Source organism: Schistocerca nitens, chromosome 11 (genome assembly GCF_023898315.1).
Source record: "Schistocerca nitens isolate TAMUIC-IGC-003100 chromosome 11, iqSchNite1.1, whole genome shotgun sequence".
In the NCBI taxonomy this organism is placed as follows: Eukaryota; Metazoa; Arthropoda; class Insecta; order Orthoptera; family Acrididae; genus Schistocerca; species Schistocerca nitens.
The window spans coordinates 132324452-132349849 of NC_064624.1; the positions used below are offsets into that span (position 1 = coordinate 132324452).

General features: G+C 39.8%; 1 protein-coding gene across 2 annotated transcripts in view; it reads left to right on the plus strand.

Moving 5' to 3' along the window:
* LOC126212817 (zinc finger protein 239-like) overlaps positions 1–24668 on the plus strand; it is a 91561-nt gene extending 66893 nt beyond the window's left edge. For both annotated transcript variants that reach the window (XM_049940227.1, XM_049940228.1), the window contains one exon: positions 22563–24668. In XM_049940227.1, coding sequence (XP_049796184.1) covers positions 22822–23883 — 1062 coding nt within the window. In that variant the 5' untranslated portion in view covers positions 22563–22821 and the 3' untranslated portion in view covers positions 23884–24668. The remainder of the gene's footprint in view (positions 1–22562) is intronic.
* The last annotated feature ends 730 nt before the right edge of the window (positions 24669–25398 follow it).

Genomic DNA, 25398 nt, shown 5'->3' on the forward strand with positions numbered 1-25398 from the left:
TCTGAGCTGTGCGTGTGCAATCGAGCTGCACAGAGCTACTGAGAGCCCAATATCACAGTGACTGCCAATGCGAACAGCACTGAGCCAAGTTGATTGCTTTTCTTAAAACTAAATCTTTATTAATAATGATAGTACAACATTACATCTCCAATTAATCTAAATTTTTCAGTGGTACCATTTTCCTTCATCCAGAAAGAAACAGATTCAGGCAGACAGTGCTAGTAGCAAACTCAGAAATCTACGATAATGATCGAAGAAGATGAAATGAATTAAAATTTGTGCTGGGGCCAGGACTCGAATCCGGGTCTTCTTGCTTGTTAGGCAGAAATGCTAACCACTACACCACCACAGTACGATGGTCAACATTGCTGCACGAACTACCTAAGCTGAGCGCCCTCCCCAACACAAACTTCAATTCATTTTTCCCTTACATATTGTCACCCTAATGCTGGGGTGCTTGCTAATATCGGAGAGCCCTGGCAGTAGCGACAATATGTAAGGGAAACGTGAATTGAAGTTTGTGTTGGGGAGGGCGCTCAGCTTAGGTAGTTCGTGTAGCAATGTTGACCATTGTATTGCGGTGGTGTAATGGATAGCATTTCTGCCTAGCAAACAAGAAGACCCGGGTTCACGTACTGGCTGCACCACAAATTTTAATTCGTTTCATCTGCTTCAATCATTATCATAGATATTAAAAAGAGACTTAAATGTCTCAGGGAAACATTTAATTATAAAAGTTTATGCCAGATACAACAGTTTTACTGCATGAACAGTGAAAATCTAGTAAGTGATAAACTTTTTTCGTGTGTGTGTGTGTGTGTGTGTGTGTGTGTGTGTGTGTGTGTGTGTGTGTAGGGCGGGGGGAGGCCAGTGAGAGAATTTCTTGTTAAGGCTTAAAACTGTTTGTAATGTTGGTTGCAAATCACTAAGTGCTCTCATTCTCAAATACTTTATGAATATAATCTGGCTATTTGTGCATCATGAACTGTGCTTTGTTTTCACTCCATCCGTTTAAGAGATAGGTGGTTGTTACCCCCACAGTGGTTCTTTCCAGACAGTAAGTGATTTTGTATCGTATTTGGTTGAAACTGATCCAATGGTTTAGGAGATTTGGAACATGCATACCTACACACATACATACACTTTCGTAATATGTATGGATACTGAAGCCCCATAACTTACCATAGGTCATATTACAGAGGTGTATATCTAGTGCTTCTGGGGTTTCAGAAATGTAGAGACGCAATCAATACCTTCACCGCATGACAACAATGGTGGTGTAACTGATGTTAGTGCCAGTAAAGCAAAGTTACTATGCACAATTTTCCAAAATTCCATCACAAAAGATGACAAAGTAAATACTCCAGAATTCAAATGAAGAACAACTGCCGACATGAATAACTTAGAAGCAGATATCCTCAGCTTAGCGAAGTAGCTTAAGTCACTTAAGGCAAGGCAAGGCAAGGATTCCAGTCCAGCTATGGAGCTATTGTACACCTTAGCAATCGCAGACAACTGCTCACTAGTAGAAAGATTTGTACCCATAGACTGGAAAGTTGCACAAGTCACACCAATACCCATGAAAGGAAACAGGAGTAGAAAATATTGTCCTTGTGAGAAACAACTATCTCTTTATTCTCACAAAGTAATGAGTGCTATCAAAAGGCAATATCACACTGATTCCATACTTTCAGATTTCCAGAAGACTTTTGACACCATTCCACAAAAACGTCTTCTAATCAAACTGTGCATCTATGGACTGCTGTCTCAGTTGTGTGACTGGATTCACAATTTCACGTCAGAATGATACAGTTCATAGTAATTGACAGAAAGTAATCAAGTAAAACAGAATTAATATATGGCATTCCCCGAGGAAGTGTTATAGGCCCTCTGATGTTCCTGGTCTGCATAAATGATTTAGGAGACAGTCTGACCAGCCCTCGTAGACTGTTCCCAGATGATACTATAATTTACTGCCATTTAAAGTTATCAGATGATCAAAATGAATTGCAAAATGATTTAGACAAGATATCTTTATAATGCAAAAAGTGGCAATGAACTCTATATCAAGAGAAGTATGAAGGCACCCATGACTGTTAAAAAGAATCTGCTAAATTTCAGTTACATGATAAATCACAGAAATCTAAAGGCAGTAAATTCAACTACATACTTACAGATTACTATTATGAATACCTTAAATCGGAATGAACACATAAATAATATTGTGGGGAAATCAAACCAAAGACTATGATTTATTGGTAGAACACTTAGAAAATGGAGCAGGTCTACTAAAAAGACTGCTTACACTGTGCCTGTTTGCCCTCCTCTGGAGTATTGCTGTACAGTGTGGGATCCGCATCAGATGGAGGACATCAAAGAAGTTCAAAGAAGGGCAGCGAATAATCATCATTCTTATAATTACTAGCGAAATCCATAGATTCAGACTACCAGAATGTAAATAAATGACTAACAGGAATAACAGGTGAGAAAGATTACATATTATCTTCTCGCTGTACCCAAGAAAATGAAATTATGAAAAAATTTTTGGCCAGATCGCTACACTAGTAAGGACCAGTTGAACAGTCCCCAGCTAGCAGCTGCTTAAGTTCTATTCTGGAAGTAACATGGAAAACATGTTGTACGAACACATAATAACGCCTAACCAGAGAATAATCGCGGGAGAGCTAAACCTGTGATTCCGGCAGGGTTAGTGTAGTTAATCGGCAAACAAATTTTGACAATGGCAGGAACAGCTACGGAATTGGTGGTGACTGCTTGTTAGAATGAGGAAGGAGAAGAAACAGGGCATCGCATAAATTATGGAAGAATAAGACGATTCCAAATTTAAATAAAAATTTCGTAATACTACTTTTCGATCTCATACCTGAGAAAGTAGTGCATATGAATGAGATGTGAAACTGTTTCCTAACATAGTAATAGGCCTAACAGGCATTTGATATTGGTACTTCGTGAATTATATTCTGTCATGTTATAAAAATGACCATTTGTAACTAAACAGTCTCATTTATTTGGTATGTGTTACAAAATTGCTGCAATATTAGAAAGGCTTATTTTGTTTTATCTAGCAGATAGTGACAAAATACACGTAATGAAATCGAGAAACCACACCAGTCTTGGGTGTTATTTGTATTAAGAACTTTTTCAGTATTAGATAACGACATTTCGATTTTTCATTTAGCAAAATGTTTGACGAACTTTGATCAGGTAAAAGATTCTTTCACAGAAAGGAAAGCACACCATGTAAAGCTGTAGCAAGATTAGAGAGGGGAAAAAAATGCTAGGATCTAAGGATTGAAGAATTGTGTACTTTCTTGCTTGTCTCTTGTCTTTATTGGTTTTATGTATTCTATATTTAATTGTATCACACAAAACAGCAAGTTATTAGCTAATAGACAATAAAGAGTGCAAATTTTATGAAGAGTTCTTGTTCTCCCGATTAGAAATAATCCCATCTGCTATTAATTGTGAGATTTTTTTAAAGAGGGGCGGGTTGTCAAACCGGCCAACTGGGAGCAGGAGAGGCACCACAGGACATTTCAGTTTCCACTGTCCTGAATATAGGTAGATGGAATTCATTACAAAATATACACATTTCAATTCCACAGAGCGAAATACAGTGATGTGCGATAGAAGAACGCTCTATGAAGAGGCGTGGCACTGCACTTTGGCACACTTAAGACCAAATAACATGCCTTACATTTCCTTGAACACATATGTTTAATGTTTCAGACTTTTCAGAAAGATATGCACTACAAGATGAACATATTTTTGAAAATTCGATTTTTTTTTTAATAAGTATTGACCTGTTTAGCAAATATCGTAGATCCGGGGCTAATGTGCAGAGCAGTCTGAGTTATAGTGGATAGTCTCCACATGACTCGTGTTTACATTTAGAGATTTTGCTGTTTCCCCTTCGTTTACTCTCATGTCAAATGAAAACAAAATGGATATCTGTGGCCAGAGCTATCAAGTGAATTAAAATACATTCACATAATTACAGAAGGCTAAAATATGTAATTAGTTTCAGATTTTATTTTATTTTCACCTTTGTGACAGTCGTGCATTAATTGCCTTGCAGAACAATAAAGTTATTTTTGTCTGTTTGCTAAAGAAATTTGACTTTTATTAACCTTTTCTGCAGAGGCAGTCAATGTATTTGAAACGAAATGTTTAATTCCACAGTACTGGTTAGTTTCAACTGTTTGCTGCGTTTCAAGTGCACGTTTTCATCTTCTAGCACATATGGCATTATGCCATAATAAAGAACCAAACATGATATAAACAGTACTAGTGCTCCAAGAAAATTTACATCCCAAAAACCACACTGAAAAGCTTAATATCTGGTCAAGGTCTGCATTGTAAATCTTGACATACAAATATACACTTTAAATGTGCACATTTTAGTATATTTTACGAAGTTCTGATGCCCTTGGGGTATCCTCTGATGATGTCTTGTATCTTTTATGACATAATGTATGATCTTTCATTGTTTTACACGTACATACATAAGGGCTTCCTACGTCATGGTAGCTGTGCAAGCGCGGTGTGGCCTGTTATCCCCGCACTCTGGCAGCTGCCGAAACGAATCTATTTCTAATAGGTCACAGAAAAATATTGCGAATGTTGGTTTGAAAAGCATTACTTTCAAAGTAAATATCCTTTTATGTAAGTTGAACTATGTGTGAGACTGTACCATGAATTTCTTAAATCACAGAGTGTTTGACTCTCATTTAAAAATCAACTCTTTAATGACAAGCCATTTAGAAGAATTTTTAACCCTGAAGATCAGACATTTATGTCATTATTAAAAATTTTACAAGCACATTTGTGTGATATATCTTAAAGTGTATCACGCGCGAGAGAGTTCGACATTATATGTGAAGGCTTAACTTCTCTTGCAGCTTATTAACCTTAGAGACCAACATTATATGAGAAAACTTTGCTTTTCTTGTAGCAACACCTTGTATATTAATGTAAACTATTAACTTTCCTTGTTTGTGTGTTCATGCTACTTAACAGTGATGTTGCTGTTGGCCGACTACATCACGTGTCCTATGCTCTGAATATCCGCTGTCATCGGCTGGCGAGATCATGTGACATGAGCTGTGACTGGCTTACAAAAACACATCGCAATCTCGACTTCAATGGTTCAGAAAGTAACAGGCGGTTTTTGGTGGAATTCCAATGTATACTTTCGTAATACCAAAATACGCTATGCACATGTTGCTGCAGATCAAAGATATTTCCAAAACGTGTCTTTTTCCCTGAGAGTTTTGCTTTCTAAAGTGGTGGGAAATTCTATGCCCATGTATAAAACCATAACCATTCAAAGGATTGATAAGTTTTGCAGTTCTGAGGGAAAATATACTGTCACTTAACACGGAAAAAGTGTGTTTTCACCCGGGAGAAAGTGTATTTTTAACCGGGAAATGCGGGAAAAATCGGGGATTTTTTTTCCTTGTCTGCGTATACACCCTGTAGGTTCATTTCTCTATTTCTTGAGTAAGCATTTCCTGGATCCAATTATCCTGAGAAATCGGAGTAGTAGACTTCCCCCTCATTCTCTTGTTTCCTGTCTTGGTTGTGGAAGGGGTCTATTTACTCCCTTCACTCTGAGACAGTCTTTTTTTTTGGGGGGGGGGCTGAGTTAGAGCTTTTTAGTTCCGCATATTTATATTTAGGGAGCCATTCTTTCCCTTCCTTTTCTTATTGTTTTCCAAAAAGTTGCCTCCTCTGTGTCCCAGCAAGGATTTGATATTGGTTTTGCCCAACTTCCCAGTAACAGTTTTCACTTCTTGAACTGGTCTGTCACCTGATCCAGTAGCAGAAATGGCTTCCATCTGCTCCAACCCCAGTATTTGGGTATTTGAGCTATCATAAAGTACATCAACTTGTTCTCCGTTTTGGTCACACAAGAATTGACGATGTATTATGGAGAAACCAGTGGCACCCCATGCTGCTGCAAGACTAGCTACTTAGTGAGGTCACCAAATATCCCTGAGGTTCCATTCAATACTCATTACCATGTGCCATACAATCCTCAGCCTGCTTTGTTTCAAACAGCCCAATTTATTGTTATATCTTAAAAGTCAGTTTGTTATGTAAATACTCTTTTTCTTTTTCTTTGCCTTTGTCTTGTACTTACATTAGGCAAACATGTTAATGACCAGACGTGGCAGTGTTAATGTTAAGAGGATGGCTGCATACTCCTCCAGTCGCCACCCAATGCCATACGATCATTTCATTTCCCTCCAGAATGGAATTTGTGTAGCCTAACTGTCTCCGTCTAGTGTTATCCACGTGAAAGTGTTCGAACATGTTCAGAATGTGTGTGAATTGTGTATCTGAGGCAGGACATGGATACCAACCTTCTATTCACCTAGCTGGAATTGGGAAACCACCTAAAAATACATCCAGGCTGGTTGGTACAATGGTCCTCGTTATTAACCCATCATACAGGTTTGATCCAGGGCTGGCACACCTCGCTGTATCCTGGAAGCAGCATGCCAACACACATGGTTCTCTGGCAGGTCATACATACACAGTCAATGACAGAATATATAACTATGAAATTACAATGAAATCCAGACCTCTAGCTGCTTACAGGCGTTCATAAATATCAGCAGGGACAGACGAAAATGTGTGTCCCGACCAGGACTCGAACCCGGAGTCTCCTGATTACACGGTAGATGCTCTATCAGACTGAGCCATCAAGGACAAAGGACACAGTGCAATGACAGGGACTTACCTCTGGCACATTCCCTGTGAGACACACATTTCCAACTTACTGTCCATGCACTACATTTGATGTGCCCCTGCCCACTATACTCATTACTCACGGCAGTCAGTCTACCAATGCCCGTAAGAGTTTGAGTTATCCGCATTGAAGAAGATCATTGGCCAGTACACTTTATCTATATGAAGATGGTATCTGTTCTTTTGGACATGTTCGAAAGAACAGATACCATCTTTGTACAGAATATTTAACTGTTCTAAGTAATGAATGCTATTGTCCAATGTGGTGATGAAGTGTCAACATTTTCATTAAATGTACAAAAATATATTTGACCAAACAATTAGATTAAATAGGTCCAAATTGATGCATGAGTATATTTATACGTATCTTGTTCACTGTCCTAAATAAAACACCGGGAAAAAGGGAAAATTCCATCAAGAGGACACAAAAGAGGATATGGGGAGGGATGGCCAGGAGGAAGAAGAAGGAAAGAGGGGGAACTACACATTTATACCATGTTCAATGTGCTATGTATCACCATTCAGAAAGTAAATAATAACTCAACTTTCAACTTGGGCAGCAATCCCACATTAAAATATGTAATGCCAGATGACATAGTAGTCTTCCACACCAAAATAACATAAAAATCCTTAATACAAGAGTCATAATCACCTATGATGATAGAGACAACAAAAGATAGGTATTACATTCTTATGCACATGAGTCAGCATAGGCTGAGTAACATGTTGTGATCTTCATTCTGAAGACTGGTTACATCCAGCTCTATGTACTAGTCTATCCTGTGCAAGCCTTTCAATCTGTGCATCACTGTTGCAATCTACATCCACTGGGACATGCTTACTGTAGTGTAGCCCTGATCTTCGGCTACAATTTTCACCTCCCTCCTGAACTACCTGTGTCATTGATGCCTCATGATGTGATCTATCAACCAATCCCTTCTTTTAATTAAGTTGTGCTGTAAATTTCTTCTCTTGCCAGTTTGATTCTGTCTCTCTCTTCATTAGTTATCCGAGCTATCTATCTAACCTTCAGAATTTTTCCGTAACACCACATTTGAAAAGCTTCTAGTATCTTCTTGTCTGAACTGTTTATTGCCCACGTTTCACTTTTATACAAGGCTACACTCAAAATTAATACCTTCAGGAAGCACTTCCTAACATTTGTATTGATATTCAGTATTAATAAATCTCTCTTTTTAAGAAATGGCTTTCTAGCTGTTGCTAGTATGCATTTTATGAGGGCAATCCCAAATGTAGTGTCTCCTGTATCTTTCACCGTGTTGCCAGGGCAGAACCACATGATGGATGGGTGATGTCATTTCAACCAAAGTCTTGTAGTAGATTGATGGCTTGGTGAACAATGTGTTGATAGCGATGCCTTGGGTAATGTTTATGCCGTAGCTCAATGTGCCTCTTCTTCAATTCTGAATTGCCCTTCTCAATTTTTTCAGTGTTTCAATGTTCCTGTCAGCGTTTATTGTTGTGCTGACAATATCCTCTTCTGGTTGCAAAGCACAGTCACCATGACTACCAGTAATGTGTATTTGGTTGAATTTTTGCCTTTTGGGCAAAGAGGGAGGCTACTTGTTGTGTAACAGTTGCTTTGCCTGAGGTTTAAAATGTAATGCTCAGGTTTCATCACCTGTGACAGCCAGGTCCAAGAACTTGTTCTTTCATCTAGCTTGTTGGCAAAGAAATCCACCAGAAAAATCAACTCACTGCTCTTTGTTGTCTTTTGTCAGCATACATGGTACCCACCTTGGTAAATGTCGTGATATTGCAACTTTGGCATTAAAATCCTACAAATGGTACTTCAGGATGCCTCAAGAACCAAAATGCAGAGAACGTTCAAAGTGATCCTCCAAATTTTATGCATGATTTCCTCAACCGTTGTGGCTGTCTCGTCAGAAACTGAGTGCCTACCATTACTTTCTTCATTGTGAATCTCAGTACAACTTCTGTAAACTTTGTTCACCACTTGCAAATGTTTTAAGACACCCATGCATGGCTGTCCATACACTTCCATCAGTTGGTGATGAATTTCAACCGATTTAACACTTTCTGTGTTCAAAAATTGAATAACTGCGCGAACTTCACATGTGGTGGTAGCATTCAACAGGAGCTCCATTTTCAATGGAAACAAGCCGAGACAGCATTTAAGTGAAGCACAACTGAACTTATTTGGGAGTGAGGGTACCGCCAATCACAAGAGTGTACCCAACAGCTGCACAGACAGTTTCGCTGTGTCCCCATTGCTTTGGGAGCCTTTTGTTTATGAATATCCCCTCATATTAGCTATTTAAGCTAGAGTCAGTTGTTTTGCTGCCCAGATTGCAAACATTAGTGTCATATTTCCTAATCAAATTCTGTTGACATCACCTCATTTAATTAAACTACATTCCATTATCATTGTTTTATTTTTGTTGATATTCATCTTCTAACTTCTTTCAAGACACTATCCATTTCTTTCAACAGGTCTTCCAAGTCCTTTGCCATCTCCAGCAGAAATACAGTGACATCAGCAGACCTCACAGTTTTTATTTCTTTTCCCTTACCTTTGACTACATTTCCAAATTCCTCCTTGATTTCCTTTACTTCTAGCTCAGTGTACAGATTGAATTGCATTAGGGATAGGGTACAACCCTGTAACATTTGCACCCTCCTAATTACAGTTTCCTTTATGTCATTCAGCTCCCACAGCTACTGTCTGCTTTCTGTACTAGTTGTAGATGACAATTCATTCCTTGTTTCTTGTATTTTACCTCTGCTGCCTTCAGACTTTTAGAGAGAGTATTGTAGCCAACACCGTCAAAAGTTCCTGTAAAACTACAAATGCTATAATTGTCAATTTTCCTTTCTTCAATCTCACTTCTAGGATAAGTTGTAAGAACTGTATTGCCTCGTATGTTCCTACATTTCTCGAATACCTGAACAGATCTTCCTTGAGATCAGTTTGTACCACTTTCTCCATTCTTCTTTAGACAATTCAAGTAAATCTGTTGCAGTCATGACATACTGATATTTCAGTAATATTCATGCCTACCATCACCTGCCTAGTGTGGAATTTTAATTACTACATTTCTTCTTGAAGTCTGAGTGTGTTTAGCCAGTGTTATGCATCTTGTACACCAGATGGAATAATTTTGTCATTGCTGGGCTCCCAAGGATCTCAGTAGCTTATGATGGAATGCCAATATAATTCAGAGGCTTTGTTTTGACATAGGTCTTTCAGTGCTCTGTAGACTTCTTCACGCAGTATTATATCTCTGATCTCATCTGCAGTTACCTTATCTTTCATGTTCTTTTTTGTATAGTCCTCCTTGTATAGTCTTTCCATATTTCAGATTTCTCTACTTTCCTTCATACAAACTTGTCACCTGAGCTCTTGATATTCATAAAGCTGCTTCTCTTTCCACCAAAGGTCTCTTTAATTGTGCTGTGGGATGCATCTATTTTTTTCCCTTGCTTTTAAAGCCTTCCAAAATATGTCCTCTAATAATTTCTGCTTAGTCATTTTGCACTTTTATCAGTTTCAGTTTTTAGACATCTGTAGAACCTTCTGTCTGCTTCATTTGCTGCATTTTAAAAATTTCTCATTTTGTCAAATTCAGTATCTCTTGCATTATTCAAGGATTTCTACTGAGCCTTATTTTCTTACCAATTTGATCTTCTGCTTGTGGTGCTTCACATACTGGGGGCTGATAAAAATAAAGTTGGAGTCTACATGCAGTGTAACACACGACAAATTCAATTTGATGACTTCACCAGTGTTATGTGATGAATTTAATGGCTACGATAGATTCCAGGTCTCTGGTCCTGAAGTTTACTTGAACTGTCAAGTTTTTTTTTTTTTAACTATATGTAATATAAGTATTGATGAGTCAAAGCACAGTATTTATTCTATAAATATCTCACAAATAATGCTCACAGATACATCAGGTTTTTATGCACTATTTTCTATGTACATAGTTGGTTGACAGTCGTAGAAATTAAAAAAAGTACTGCAGGTCTATGTGACCCATGACAAATCTCAAGTGCTACTTCCCCTCAGGGTGATCATGACTCTTTCATGAGTACTGTGTGGCAAACATGGGGCACCTAGATATTGCAGCACTCACATCCTTTCTTGTGCTGCTATCTCTTATTGCTGATTATCCTTATTTCTTTTAATCTCTATCCCATGGTGAAAATCTGTGATGTTGACCTGGCTATTTATCTAGGTTTAACTTCATTTTGTTTACATTTAGATCTATATATTGTATACAGCAATTTTTCAGCTGAATTTTTTTCCTGTAGTGTGAATGACTTGTGAAGAACACTTTAAAAAGCACCAACGGACTTCAGCCTCTGTCCACAATAACCACGTAGATTCAAATAAACACTTAGAAGCCAATGCAGTAGCCAGCCCAACATGATGGGGTCATTATGTATCCTATCAGTAGATCCCTTTGAAAACAGATGGATCATACTGCAGATGCCTGAGCTGCTAGCTCTCCGTTCATGCTGAGGAGTGGATGCCCATTTTCATGAGGCACAAGGACTGCAGCAGTGGCCATCATCCTACATGACCTTTCCTTTAACTGGGTGGCAACTATAGGGAGAGCTCTTGATTGGAGTAGGTGCCACCAGGTCAGACATTTTGTATGTGAAACACTTCAGACTGAACCAGTGTAATGGCCATAAGCTTTAATCCAAATACTTTCCCTGCTGTGGCTGCTTTATGAGAATAGAGACGAACCAGAAGACTGGAAATAAAACAATTTACTTGGTACCCAGTGTGTACTAGAACAGGTGGAAATACTTTTACTGTTATGTGAACCATTATATTTTTTGGAACACATAGGTAGACTCATTGGGAAAAATGTTATATGCATCACTGTTATTTAAAGTTGCCTCTGCTGCATAATCTCAAACAGTTCAGACATGTGAAAGATTGAATGATATACCAGCGACTATTATTCCACATAAAACTCTGAATATGGGACAAAAAGTTATTTTCCACAGAGACCTGACACTCCAGACAGATGAAGAGCTCCAAGCTAATATAGAATTGTGTACATTTTGTTTGACAGGTACTGAAAGATTCTAAAGATAACGAAATAGATGCAGCATTTTCATCCCCGCTTTTGATGGAAATGTTCTTCCAGAAAAAAGTTGTGATGTGTAGACATGATGTGAAACCTTATGTCTCACCACCCACTAGTTGTTTCCAGTGCTTATGCTTTTGACACTTGACACCCCACTGCATGCCAGATCCAAAATGTTGAAACAGTGGAAGATCACTTCATGAAGGTTGTCCTTGCAGACAACCACCTTTGTGTACAAATTGTACAGAATACCATCCTCTAAATTCACCAGTTGTCCAGTATTGAAAATAGAAAATAAAATAAAAGAATATAAATCAATTGACTATCTGTCATACACTGAGGCAAGCCAAAGATATAAACCTATACGTACAACTGACATGATGACAAATTATTCAGAAGTCATGGATATCACCGCACCTACACTCCGATTAAAGTTACTTCATGATTGTCACATTGTAGTGGTTGGAGAGGGGGGGAGCAGTGTTGCTGGCATGTACGGGGGGAGCAGTGTTGCTGGCGTGTACACATACCTACAAAACAGGCATTAAAGAGAGCACGTAGTGCTCGAGAGAGAACTAATATTGTTGGCAGTGGGCACCTACTACTTGACTTGCTGAAACGTCAATCACAAAGTAATTTTAATCAGAGTACACTTCAACTTTTTCAAAACCAACTCTACGATCACTCTCCCCACCTGTGGTTCCTGCACCACTATCTTTGTGAATCACTCCTTGCCCCCAGCTGAAGAAGCAACTTCCTCCTTCCTCCTCCTATATCTACTGATGATAGGGCTTGCTCTCAGCACCCCCTCTCCTTGGAAATCCACAGATCACACACAGCATCAGCCAGTGATGGAAGGAACCACAGCCTCTGGGTCACAGGACTGCTAGCTCTTCTTCCATCCCTGTACTGCCAAAAGTTGTGAAAGAGAAGAAGAATAATTCTCAGAAGAAGGCTCCTCTGGTGACTGTGCAGGTGCCGGATCCCTCCATGCCATCAGATTGTGAACCAATGTTCATTGCTGTTGTTCCATCCTAATGGTACCGAGCCAGGTGGCGCAGTTGTTAGCACACTGGACTCGCATTTGGGAGGACGACGGTTCAATCCCGCGTCCAGCTGTCCTGATTTAGGTTTTCCGTGATTTCCCTAAATTGCTCCAGCCCAATACTGGGATGGTTGAAAGGGCATGGCCGGCTTCCTTCCCCATCCTTCCCTAATCCGATGAGACCGATGACCTCGCAGTTTGGTCTCTTCCCCCAAACAACCCAAACAACCCATCCTACTGGTGACAGACAGTGATCCTGGGGCGTGGCTTATTCTCCTGACACCTTCACAGCTAACCAGGACACCCTCAATGTGATGATCCAATGGAACTGCATGGATATTATGGCCACCTGCTGGAACTACAACTAGCAGTTTCATCTTGTTCTGTGATTTGTGTTGTTCTTCAAGTAACACGCTTCACTGATGACCATTCCACAATTTTCAAAATTACTTTGCATTCTGTCAGATCATACATGTAAGATGCCATCTGGATGCATCTGTGCAGTGGTTCATAGAGACCTCGTCAGTGAGAGGATCTCCCTCCATACCATATTAGAAGCAGTAGCAGTGCTAGTGCAAATGAACCCAACAGCCACCATTTGTAACATTTATTCACCTCCAGGCGGGCTGCTTACTTTTATATGACTACTGTAATCCATCTGCCCCCCTTTCATTCTATTTGGCAGTTTTAATGTGCACCACTTCCTGTAGGGAAGTACCATTTCGTATGGTAGAGATTTTGATTGAACAATTCTCTCCTATCTTGATTTGTGTTCGGTCAGTAACGTACCCATACCCCCTTTAGTACCACCAGTGGCACCTTTCCAGCTGTCAACTTTATGATCTCTTCTCCCAATCTCTTCACTACAGAGGTCACTACTTGACAATCTTTGTGACAGTAATCATTTTCCAGTAATCCTGTTACTTCCTTGTCACCATCCAACAGATCAGTTTCTAAATTAGGCACTTCAGATAGCCATCTGGCAGTTATATACTTCTGCTGTCACCTTCATCTCCTATTTATCTGATTTCATCAATTAAGTTGTGGGGAACATCTCCAGTGTGGTCACTTGTGCTGCTGGAGCTGCTATTTGTACATGTCCCCTCCAGTGCCAGCCAGTACCATGGTAGACCAAACACATTGCAACAGCTATCCAGGGCCATCAAAGGACAATGCCGTGTCTGAAATGACATCCTTCATAGAGCACCCTCATTACTTTTAAGTGGCTTTATGCTAACGTTTGCTATCAAATTAAGTGCAGGAAGAAGAATGCTCGTAAGTGGTACTCCTAATTGAGAACATGTTCATTTTCATCCCATGTGTAGGCCAAGCTTCATAATGTACTGCGCTGCCAAACTCACCTCCTTCATGGCTGGATTTCTTCCAATGCATTGGTTCTTGCTGTGAATACCTTGTGACTCACATTGTGATGTGTCAGCGGCCTCCTCAAATCCAGCTACCTTTTGAATGCTTAAAAGATGAGTTGAAGATATGTCCCTATCCTCTAACCTCATCATGTTGAGTTGTATAATGTTCCTTTCTCTTACTGGGAATTGCTTCAGACTACTCATCAAATGCTATGGCCCCAGTCCCTGATTCGATTCATAATCAGATGATCCAGCATGTGAATGTTATTCAAAGACTCCAGCTATTCAGTGTCTTCAACCAAATTTGACCAAAATATGTTTCCCCTTCACAATGGTGAGATAGTATCATCAGCCCAATTCTTAAAACAGGCAAAACCTGTGTCCAGAAACAACTACCAACCGATTAGCCACATGAATGTGCTATGAAAACTGCTTGAAAGCATAGTAGCCCAATCATTAAGCTGGGTTTTTGAATCACAAGGCATTTTGTCCCCATATCAGTGTGGTTTTTGGGAGAATTGATGCACAGGCAACCATCTGATTAGCTCGGAAACAGCAGTCTGACAGACTTTCTAAGCTCCAATACTTTATTACAATCTTTTTTCAGACATAAGACATACAACATTGTGTGGTGCCTACTCATTATTAATCAGTTTTTATCCCACTAGTTGTTTTGTGTTAGAGCTGGTACATTGCTCAGCTTTATAAGGGTCGAGGAGACCGGTGCCCTGCAGGGCTTTGTGCTAAGTGTTTCACTCTTTCTTATCGGCATCAATGGGATAGTGACCTCTGTTGATCAACCCTGCACCATACCTCAATGCACCAATCACAGTGCCATCCAAAGGGCCTTCACTTAGACCATTTCCCATGGCTCCAGTTATCCCCAGTGAAGACAAAAGTCAGGATATCTGTGATTGTACTACAGTCCATCCTGGCATAGAACTCTTCTTGGGTAACTAGTGTCTGAATATTGTTGCATAGTCCCAATTTTTGGAACTCCTCTGTAATAAAAAGCTGACACAGTTGCCCCATGTTTGTCAGCTGAAGACTAGCTGCATATGAGACCCTAACACACTCTATTTCCTTGACCACACCTCTTGGGGTGTAGTTTGTGCTTCTTTCTGTATTTACCAAGCCATCGCCCCCTCTTAATTGGACTGTGTTTGCCAGTTTTTTTTGCTCAGGGGCACCTTCACTTTAACATTGTTGGTCCCTGTCATCATTGTGGAGGAAGACAGGTGCCTTCTGGACTACTTCCATAGACAGTCTCCTTTCTGAAACAGGAATGTTCCCTCTGAAGTTCTGATGGTACCATCACTTGCAAACTCCGCTGGGAGCAGTTACTGCTTGTAGTGTTTCGCTAGGCCTTCTACTGGTGCCTACACCTAGAAAAATGCTCTCTGATTGTTCCCCTCCTCCCCACCTACCCCTTGGTTAGTGCCCAGGCCATGAATTAGAGCTGATCTATTTGAAGGAGCTAACATATGTCACAACCATGACCTTTCAGCAACTATTCCATTCCGTTCTTCAGAAGATTCAGGATGCTGCAGTCATGTACACTGATGGGTCTAAAACCATGGATAGGATGGGATGTACTTTTACATCTCCCACCAGTCAGGTTCAACATTTGTTTCCGGGAATGTTTAGTGTTTTTATGATGGAGCCGATAGCCATTAACAGAGCACTGCATTTTACTGAACAAACCTCTTTCAACCACATTTGAATTTTTAGTGACACAATGAGCGGTTTCCAGGACATTCGTTGGTGTTACTCTGATCACCCTCCAATATATGCTCTTTGTGATGTTTTCTCTGAGCTTAGTTGTACTGCCTACTCAGCTATCTTTCTCAGATTCCCAAGTCATGTGCATGATCCAGGGAGTGAAGTGGCTGACTGTTTGGCTAGAGAAGAAATTATTCATTCAGCAATCAGTTTGAAAATTTCAGGTTTGGATTTTCGGGAACAAATGAGACTTTTTCTCGTATTGAAATGGAACATCTGTTAGGCTACTGGCCCTCAGAAAAATTGTACACTATCAAGGAAGCTAATGCTGCATGGCAGTCCTTCCATTTTTCCCGGAAGGAACCTGTCGTCCTATGTTCCTTCCACATTGAGCATACCAGATTGATATTTAATTTTTATTTTGTGTAATGACACACCTCCACATTGACACTACAAAGTATTATGGACAGTATCACATATCATCTCTTGAGTGAAGGACTGATCGCTGTTTAGTCTCTTAATCCCAAACAACCGTGAAGTGGCACATGATGTTTCTCCTTTTCACCACCAGTTGAAGGGTTGTGGTGTCACAAAATGAAGTGTAAACATGTTTATAATAAGTAATAACACATCTAATGCTGTAGCAACTAGACTGGACTGAACTGATGTTTCCACAAACCTATCTACCATCATAGCAAAATAAAATAGTGAAATTTTAATGGAATTTAAAACGACTGAGAATTTGTACGTAAATTGTCTCACCTTACAGGAATTTTCGTTCTGATTCCAAAATTGGTCTTAGATTTTATGTATCTGTTAACATTTCCAAAGTTATGAATAATTTAATATAATTATTTGTATTTGGTTATATTAATTTAGCTCATGGTTTCAGTTATAGTTGTATGTGTAAAACATGATCTTTTTCCTCCAGCATATGCTGAGTAAGTATTACTTTTCAAAAAAGTCTTTTAGTTGAATTTGAATGTTACACATCTTAATTTATTTATACGTGATACAATTTTGAAATTAGCCAAATGTGTTGTTCCCCTGTGCAACCTAATATACTTTTATGGTCTTTAGTTGCTGTTAAGTCCTCAGTTCATTGTGGCAAAATATGGGATCATAAGTTTAAGTAGTTTCAACATTAGAAATTATTATGGGAATCCTAAAATACTATATTGGTAAGATTGTATGGTACCTATGGAACCAGCAAGCGGTCAGTAATGTGCTTATGTCAAGTATATTTTAGGTATAAGAAAAAAAATGTGTTCCACTTGATATAGATTTTAGTAGGAGGCAAAGAGTTGTTATTAGGTGGTATGATCAACTTTTCTTCGATGGTATATTACAAAGTTACGACACATGCGGCCTTCACTATTTTGTACCTCAAAACTACAGTACCCACTCATTAATTGTATCCTTTTTCTCCATTTCAATAAATCACTGCTTAATACTTGTTCTGAAACTATCTCCAATCTGTGCTTCATTGAATTTATACAAAGCATATCTCCTTAATTTACTACCTTTTCCATATTTCCACAGTTTTGATGTGCAGTTCATAAGCAGTAGATTAAGAGTTTCATCTATGGCTACAAACACTTGCAGTTTAAAATCTGATTCCAAAACTCCCTTTGTCATCAGGTCTCTTCCATGTATACAACCATTTCATGTTTCTTAGTTGTTTTTATGCAAGGATAAAGCTATGCTCTATGCAAAATACTACCAGTCAGCTACCCCTTTCATTCCTTTCTGCAGTCCATGTTATCCAACTATTTTCCCTTCTCTTCCATTTCTTGCTATTGAATTCCATATGCCCATCTCAGTGAAATTTTTGTCTCTCTTTACAGTCAGAATCATTTTCTTATCTCATTATATACACTCCTGGAAATTGAAATAAGAACACCGTGAATTCATTGTCCCAGGAAGGGGAAACTTCATTGACACATTCCTGGGGTCAGATACATCACATGATCACACTGACAGAACCACAGGCACATAGACACAGGCAACAGAGCATGCACAATGTCGGCACTAGTACAGTGTATATCCACCTTTCGCAGCAATGCAGGCTGCTATTCCCCCATGGAGACAATCGTAGAGATGCTGGATGTAGTCCTTTGGAACGGCTTGCCATGCCATTTCCACCTGGCGCCTCAGTTGGACCAGCGTTCGTGCTGGACGTGCAGACCGCGTGAGACGACGCTTCATCCAGTCCCAAACATGCTCAATGGGGGACAGATCCGGAGATCTTGCTGGCCAGGGTAGTTGACTTACACCTTCTAGAGCACGTTGGGTGGCACGGGATACATGCGGACGTGCATTGTCTGTTGGAACAGCAAGTTCCCTTGCCGGTCTAGGAATGGTAGAACGATGGGTTCGATGACGGTTTGGATGTACCGTGCACTATTCAGTGTCCCCTCGACGATCACCAGTGGTGTACGGCCAGTGTAGGAGATCGCTCCCCACACCATGATGCCGGGTGTTGGCCCTGTGTGCCTCGGTCGTATGCAGTCCTGATTGTGGCGCTCACCTGCACGGCGCCAAACACGCATACGACCATCATTGGCACCAAGGCAGAAGCGACTCTCATCGCTGAAGACGACACGTCTCCATTCGTCCCTCCATTCACGCCTGTCGCGACACCACTGGAGGCGGGCTGCACGATGTTGGGGCGTGAGCGGAAGACGGCCTAACGGTGTGCGGGACCGTAGCCCAGCTTCATGGAGACGGTTGCGAATGGTCCTCGCCGATACCCCAGGAGCAACAGTGTCCCTAATTTGCTGGGAAATGGCGGTGCGGTCCCCTACGGCACTGCGTAGGATCCTACGGTCTTGGCGTGCATCCGTGCGTCGCTGCGGTCCGGTCCCAGGTCGACGGGCACGTGCACCTTCCGCCGACCACTGGCGACAACATCGATGTACTGTGGAGACCTCACGCCCCACGTGTTGAGCAATTCGGCGGTACGTCCACCCGGCCTCCCGCATGCCCACTATACGCCCTCGCTCAAAGTCCGTCAACTGCACATACGGTTCACGTCCACGCTGTCGCGGCATGCTACCAGTGTTAAAGACTGCGATGGAGCTCCGTATGCCACGGCAAACTGGCTGACACTGACGGCGGCGGTGCACAAATGCTGCGCAGCTAGCGCCATTCGACGGCCAACACCGCGGTTCCTGGTGTGTCCGCTGTGCCGTGCGTGTGATCATTGCTTGTACAGCCCTCTCGCAGTGTCCGGAGCAAGTATGGTGGGTCTGACACACCGGTGTCAATGTGTTCTTTTTTCCATTTCCAGGAGTGTATTATTTCAGTCTCCTCATATGTAGAACTGGAGCCATATAAATGTGTGCTGTTGTGGTGGGTGTTGGCTTTGTGTCAATCTTGATTACCTAATACATTTTCTATGATGTTAATAGTAACTTACTGCATTATTGTTTTCTTATTCATTATTAGATTACTCCTGAATTACCCCTATTTGATTTTGTTGATAACCCTGTATTCCCCTGCTAGAAGTCTGTTCTCTCTGTTGCCACACTTCAGTAATTCCCAATACATTTAAGCTTCAACCTATCCATGTCTCTTTAAATTCTCTAACCTAACAAGGGAACCTTCCCATTGCACCCCCCTCAGATTTAGTTATAAGTTGCCACAGTGGATAGACCTTGAAAAACTGAACACAGATCAATCGAGAAAACAGGAAGAAGTTGTGTGGAACTATGAAAAAATAAGCAAAACATACAAACTGAGTAGTCCATACGCAAGATAGGCAACATCAAGGACTGACAGAACACAGGAGCGCCGTGGTCCCGTGGTTAGCGTGAGCAGCTGCGGAACTAGAGGTCCTTGGTTCAAGTCTTCCTTCAAACAAAAAGTTTAATTTTTTATTTTCAGACAATTATCAAAGTTCAGGCACTCACGCATAATCAACTTCGCTCTACAAAATTCCAGGACATGTCCAAATTTGCTTGGACATACGCAGGATTTGACGGTCTACACACGAAAATTTGAAAACGTAAAAAACATATGTTTTGACATACCACAGGGAAAAGTGTGCGAGTGTGAGACTTTTTGGATTCATTTGTTGCAGTTTATGTGACAAACTCTTATGTTTTCATCACTTTTTTGGGAGTAATTATCACATCCACAAGAAAACCTAAATCGGGCAACGTAGAAGAATCTTTTTACCCATTCGCCAAGTGTACAAGTTAGGTGGGTCGACAACATATTCCTGGCATATGACGCACATGCTGTCACCAGTGTCATATAGAATATATCAGACGTGTTTTTCTGTGGAGGAATCGGTTGACCTATGACCTTGCGATCAAAAGTTTTCGGTTCCCATTGGAGAGGCACATCCTTTCGTCTACTAATCGCACGGTTTTGCGGTGCGGCCGCAAAACACAGACACTAAACTTATTACAGTGAACAGAGACGTCAATGAACGAATGGATAGATCATAACTTTGCTAAAATAAAGAAAAATTTTTCGCTTGAGGGGAGACTTGAACCAAGGACCTCTCGTTCCACAGCTGCTCACGCTAACCACGGCACCACGTCGCTCCTTATCTCGGAATGTCCATGATGTTGCCTATCTTCGCGTGGACTACTCAGTTTGTATATTTTGCTTATTTTTTTATAGTTCCACACAACTTCTTCCTGTTTTCTCGATTGATCTGTGTTCGGTTTTTCAAGGCCTATCCACTGTGCCAACTTATAACTAAATCTGAGGGGGGTGCGATGGGGAGGTTCCCTTGTAAGTAACAAATTAAGGGATCTGTAATTCCACACACTGACCTGTGGAATGTGCCAAATTTGTTTTTCCTTATAATGACTTATGTCTGAGTAATACTCACCATATGATCTGAGTGGAGCACAAATTTACTACCAGAATGTTTTATCCAAGAGGATGCCATTTTCATCTTCATTTACTCATACACTAGAGCTGCACGCCCTAGGGAAAAATAACAGCTTCAATTTTCTCTTGCTTTCAGTTGTTCGTAGTACTCTTGTCATGTCATCTTGAGTGTATGCTACAAGGTCAGATGAGTCAATCTCCAGACTGTTGTCCATCTAATTACTGAAAAGGCTTGTCAGCAACCACAGGTTAGCCTGGTTACTCTGTAGAAACTTCTCCATTATCACTATAACCATAGTATGACTACCTTTATCACTGAGCCAGAGAAACCACCCATCTCCATGGTTCCTGGGGGCATAATGAAAAGAATGCTTTCTACACCAATTGCAGAACAAATGTTACACCTCTGAAAACTTGGCAATACAGAAAAATAAAGGAAAATAGCAGTCTGTCACTTACTTGTACAAGAACAAAGCTGGAAATGCCAGTATAAGGAACACACATAAACCTTTAATGCTCATACCACACATTGCACCCACCAGGAACCTGAAAATTGTCTTAGTTCCATTCTGCGGGAATGTTTTATCTGTAGCTGGAATGATGAGTTCCAGATATTTGAGGGGCAGCCCAATCATCAGCTGCCTTGCTGACTCAGTACAGTATGGTAGCCTCCACCGTGTGTATCTGAATCAATTAAGGGTCTTCTTGAATCCCAGGTAACCAGATATTGGGGACTTGTAAAAATATTTCAGGATATCTGACAAGATGTACTGGTGAGTTTACAATTATTGCCATCCTCTCATATATTATTTCAATTAACATTGGGTTTCATATTTGCTGCAGTGCTAACGACATTCATCTTACACTGAAACAGTCTGAGTGTGTCTTTTGCATTCATTAATCCCTCTCCAAATTTGTGTAATTTTTTCATTTATTGAAATGATGTTGTTTCTTCTTATATGCAGCCAGTATCCCCTTGGTTCACTAGGTAGCCAATAAAAAAGTTTCTGCTTGCTCTAGTTGTTGATTCCAGTTGAATCAAATACACTTAAGTGGCTGTTGTAGCAGCGTACCCAAACCTAAAAGTATCCTTAAAAACAAAGGAAAAGGCATGTGCAAAGTGTAATTGTACTATTTTAAAATCATTACTTATTCCACTCTTCGGTTTCCCTTTATGGATTACTACTAGTCATATATAAGAACTCGGGTATAATCAGCTGGAGGATATTCACATATGAGATTAACATCAAAGAAGTAAGGATCTAATATTGTACATATCCATTGTCTTAGCTAAAACTGAAACATATTAAGTCTACTATTTTGGGAAAACTTAACAGAGATCTTCTACATTGATTTTTCAATAAACTGATATGAACCACTATCTTGAAACAGCATATTTTTAAAAAACTAAGACATTTCTAAATTAAAATATCTACTAAAAGTTAAGCAAACTGAGTCAGCAGTAATGAGGTTGGTCATTATTGAAATTTCTCTGGTAATTTTCCTTGTAAAATGGCCTAACCTTAGCAAAATTCTGTCTTCCTGACAGAATATTGTGATAATTTGAAATATCTAACATTTGCTGATGATGTACCCATATATATATATATACTTGCCTGACTTCTGATTTATAACTCTAGTTTTGGTGAACACTGAACTTTTATTTCTGTGTTTTATAAATCAGTATTTAATGCCTTTCTCCTCATTCTTCAGGTTGATTCAAAGTACTGGTATAGCTGTTGCATTTCATTTGAAGAAACTTTTCAAGGAGTGGTCCATGGTGAGCTGAAGGAGATAAACACAGAAAATTGACACGTTCCCATGTGGCACTTACACACATGGACTGACATCAGAAGAAGATAACTCATAATGCGTCTTTACCTACATCAATGGTGTGCAGCCCCCTATCTATGTTAGAAAATTGTATGGTGAGATATTTCCCAGTTATGTAATCTTGAACAAACCTTTGAGAATGAATAGGAATCATCAAGTCTCAGCTGCTGGCAATCATGGGAAACATGACTGTGAAAATGAGCAACAAATCAAGCAAGAAGTTTCTGTTGTGGAACAAACTGAGAAACAGTATTCGTCCTCCCAGAAAATACAGAATACTTTGAAGGACTCCTTTAATGCCATATGTAATGCAAGTACCATGACACATGCTGGAGAGAAAGCAGACAGAAGTGATGATGACAGCAATTTATCGACAGGTGGTAATGTCAAGGGCTATGCCATTGTCTGCACTGCAAAGAATGGATACAGTTGTGGTGTTTGTGGCAAAACATTTGCACGGGCTAGTGCTTGTAAGAGGCACACAGCAGTGCACAGTGATGAAAGACCACACAGATGTAATGTTTGTGGACTAGCCTTTGCTCAGGTTAGTGATATCGAAATACATCAAGCTGTACACTCTGATGATAAAGTACACAAATGCGAAATTTGTGGCAAATCTTTTACTCAGTTGGGTTATCTCAAAATGCACGCATTAATACACACTGGAATGACACCCCACAGATGTGATGTATGTGGCAAATTTTTTACTCAGTTGAGTACACTGAAGAGTCATTCATTGGTACACACTCAAAAAGAACCCCACAAATGTGATATCTGTGGCAAATCTTTTGCTGAGTTTGATACTTTCAAGGCCCACTCATTGATACACACAGGGAAGAAACCACATAAATGCGAAATCTGTGGCAAATCTTTTGATGAGCTATCTGCTCTCAACAGGCACGAATTGAAACACGCCGGAAAGAACCCATACATTTGTGACATTTGTGGAAAAGATTTTGCTCTGTCGGGCAGTCTGAAAAGGCATCTTGCAGTACATACTGGATACAAACCACATCAGTGTCAAATTTGTGGAAAATCATTTACTGATTTGGGGCATCTCAAGGTCCATATAGTAATACACACTGGAGAGAGGCCTCACATATGTGATATTTGTGGCAAAACTTTTTCCCATTTGAGCAGTCTGAGGAGGCATCTAGGAATACACACAAATGTGCCACTTGACGCACATAAACTTCGTTAAGTGGTGTCTACAAGGTTCTTACAACAATGCACATTGGAGGAAGATCACGCATTTGTAATATGTAGGAAATCATTTATTGGTGCTAATATTTTGAAGACACGTGCGTTGAATTGTGATAGAGGGAGATCAAAGAAACTGTGACAGCATTGCAAATCCCGTAATACAGTTTGATATTTCCAGAAGTTGCAGTGCTAACAGCTACAGAGGGGTCACACAAACATGACTATAATTAATACTATGTACCTACTGAAGTTGAGACCAGAGCATGGTTGTTTTGTATGAAATCCTTTATCTACTTTGGGAATCATAGGTACCACCTAGTATTCAGTACGGTTGATAGGCAAGGAAATTACAATCTGTTTTGTCACTTAGAATTCAACAAAAGTTTGTATCTTAAGGATCTTGATTCTGTACATACTATGCAAAAATATATTTGTTGTGTATCCTTCACTTTGGCTAGTCATCTTAACACTGGTGAAGACCACAGAAGTATTGCTGTGTATATAAGTAAAATATATGTATGTGTGTACTGTTTGTGGTTATCATATATTATAAAATGGGTGATAATGATATGCATCTTCAGAGAAGGATGGAAGTCAGCTGCTGTTTATACCCATACACTACTGTCTTTTATGGAGCTGTATTTCATGTGAAATGCTTTTGTTTTTTTAAAAGCTCTGCTCATGATTCAAGGCTCATAGAGATTAGTGAGAATTTTAATTGCTTTCTTATATTTGGAATCTGATTTCATACTGTATTTTGAATAAACATGAGGTGTCCCAAAATACCTACTTGTCTTTTGTATTTTATTTTAAGATTTTTTTTGGTCAAGCAGTTTTCAAAGTTTCTTCCAACTTTCCTTATGATGAACATATTTTCAATTTTCTACTGAATGTGCCGGTTTGATGTGTTTTGTCATACCTGCAAGATCGCAAGGCAATTGTCATGTGATGGGCATTTTTCAGTTTTGCAGCACTTTTCAGTTATGTGGCTCTTCTGGTATGTGACCATCATTTTAACCTGTTGTCTCTTGTAACATGCCATCTGAAGTATTACATTGGCTTCAAAATTTTTAAGTAGTGTTCACATATATGCTATTTATGCTCTCTCATTTTTCTTAATGTGCTAGTGTAATTGTACTATTTGGTAGTAGTTGGTTTCGCCTGGGAGTGAAAATGCATTAATTTAAATTGTGGAATTTTTATTTGTTTATTTGGTTACATTATTCCATGCAAATTATTTGTTCAACCAATTTATGTTCATGCTATTCTGTCTGTGGATGACATACTTATGTAATAATGGGTACATATGTTGGTTTCTCAGTAACAACTTATTGAAACAATAAATGCAATAATTCTCACTCAACTAAGAATGGGTCTCCCGCGGCAGTGATTTATTGTCTTAATAACTATTTCACAACATGCTTTATTCATGGAGTTACAATAGTACTCTTTATGGTGCAGCTTAAATTCTGACTCAAGAGCATTACATGTTCCCACTTATCACTACATAATG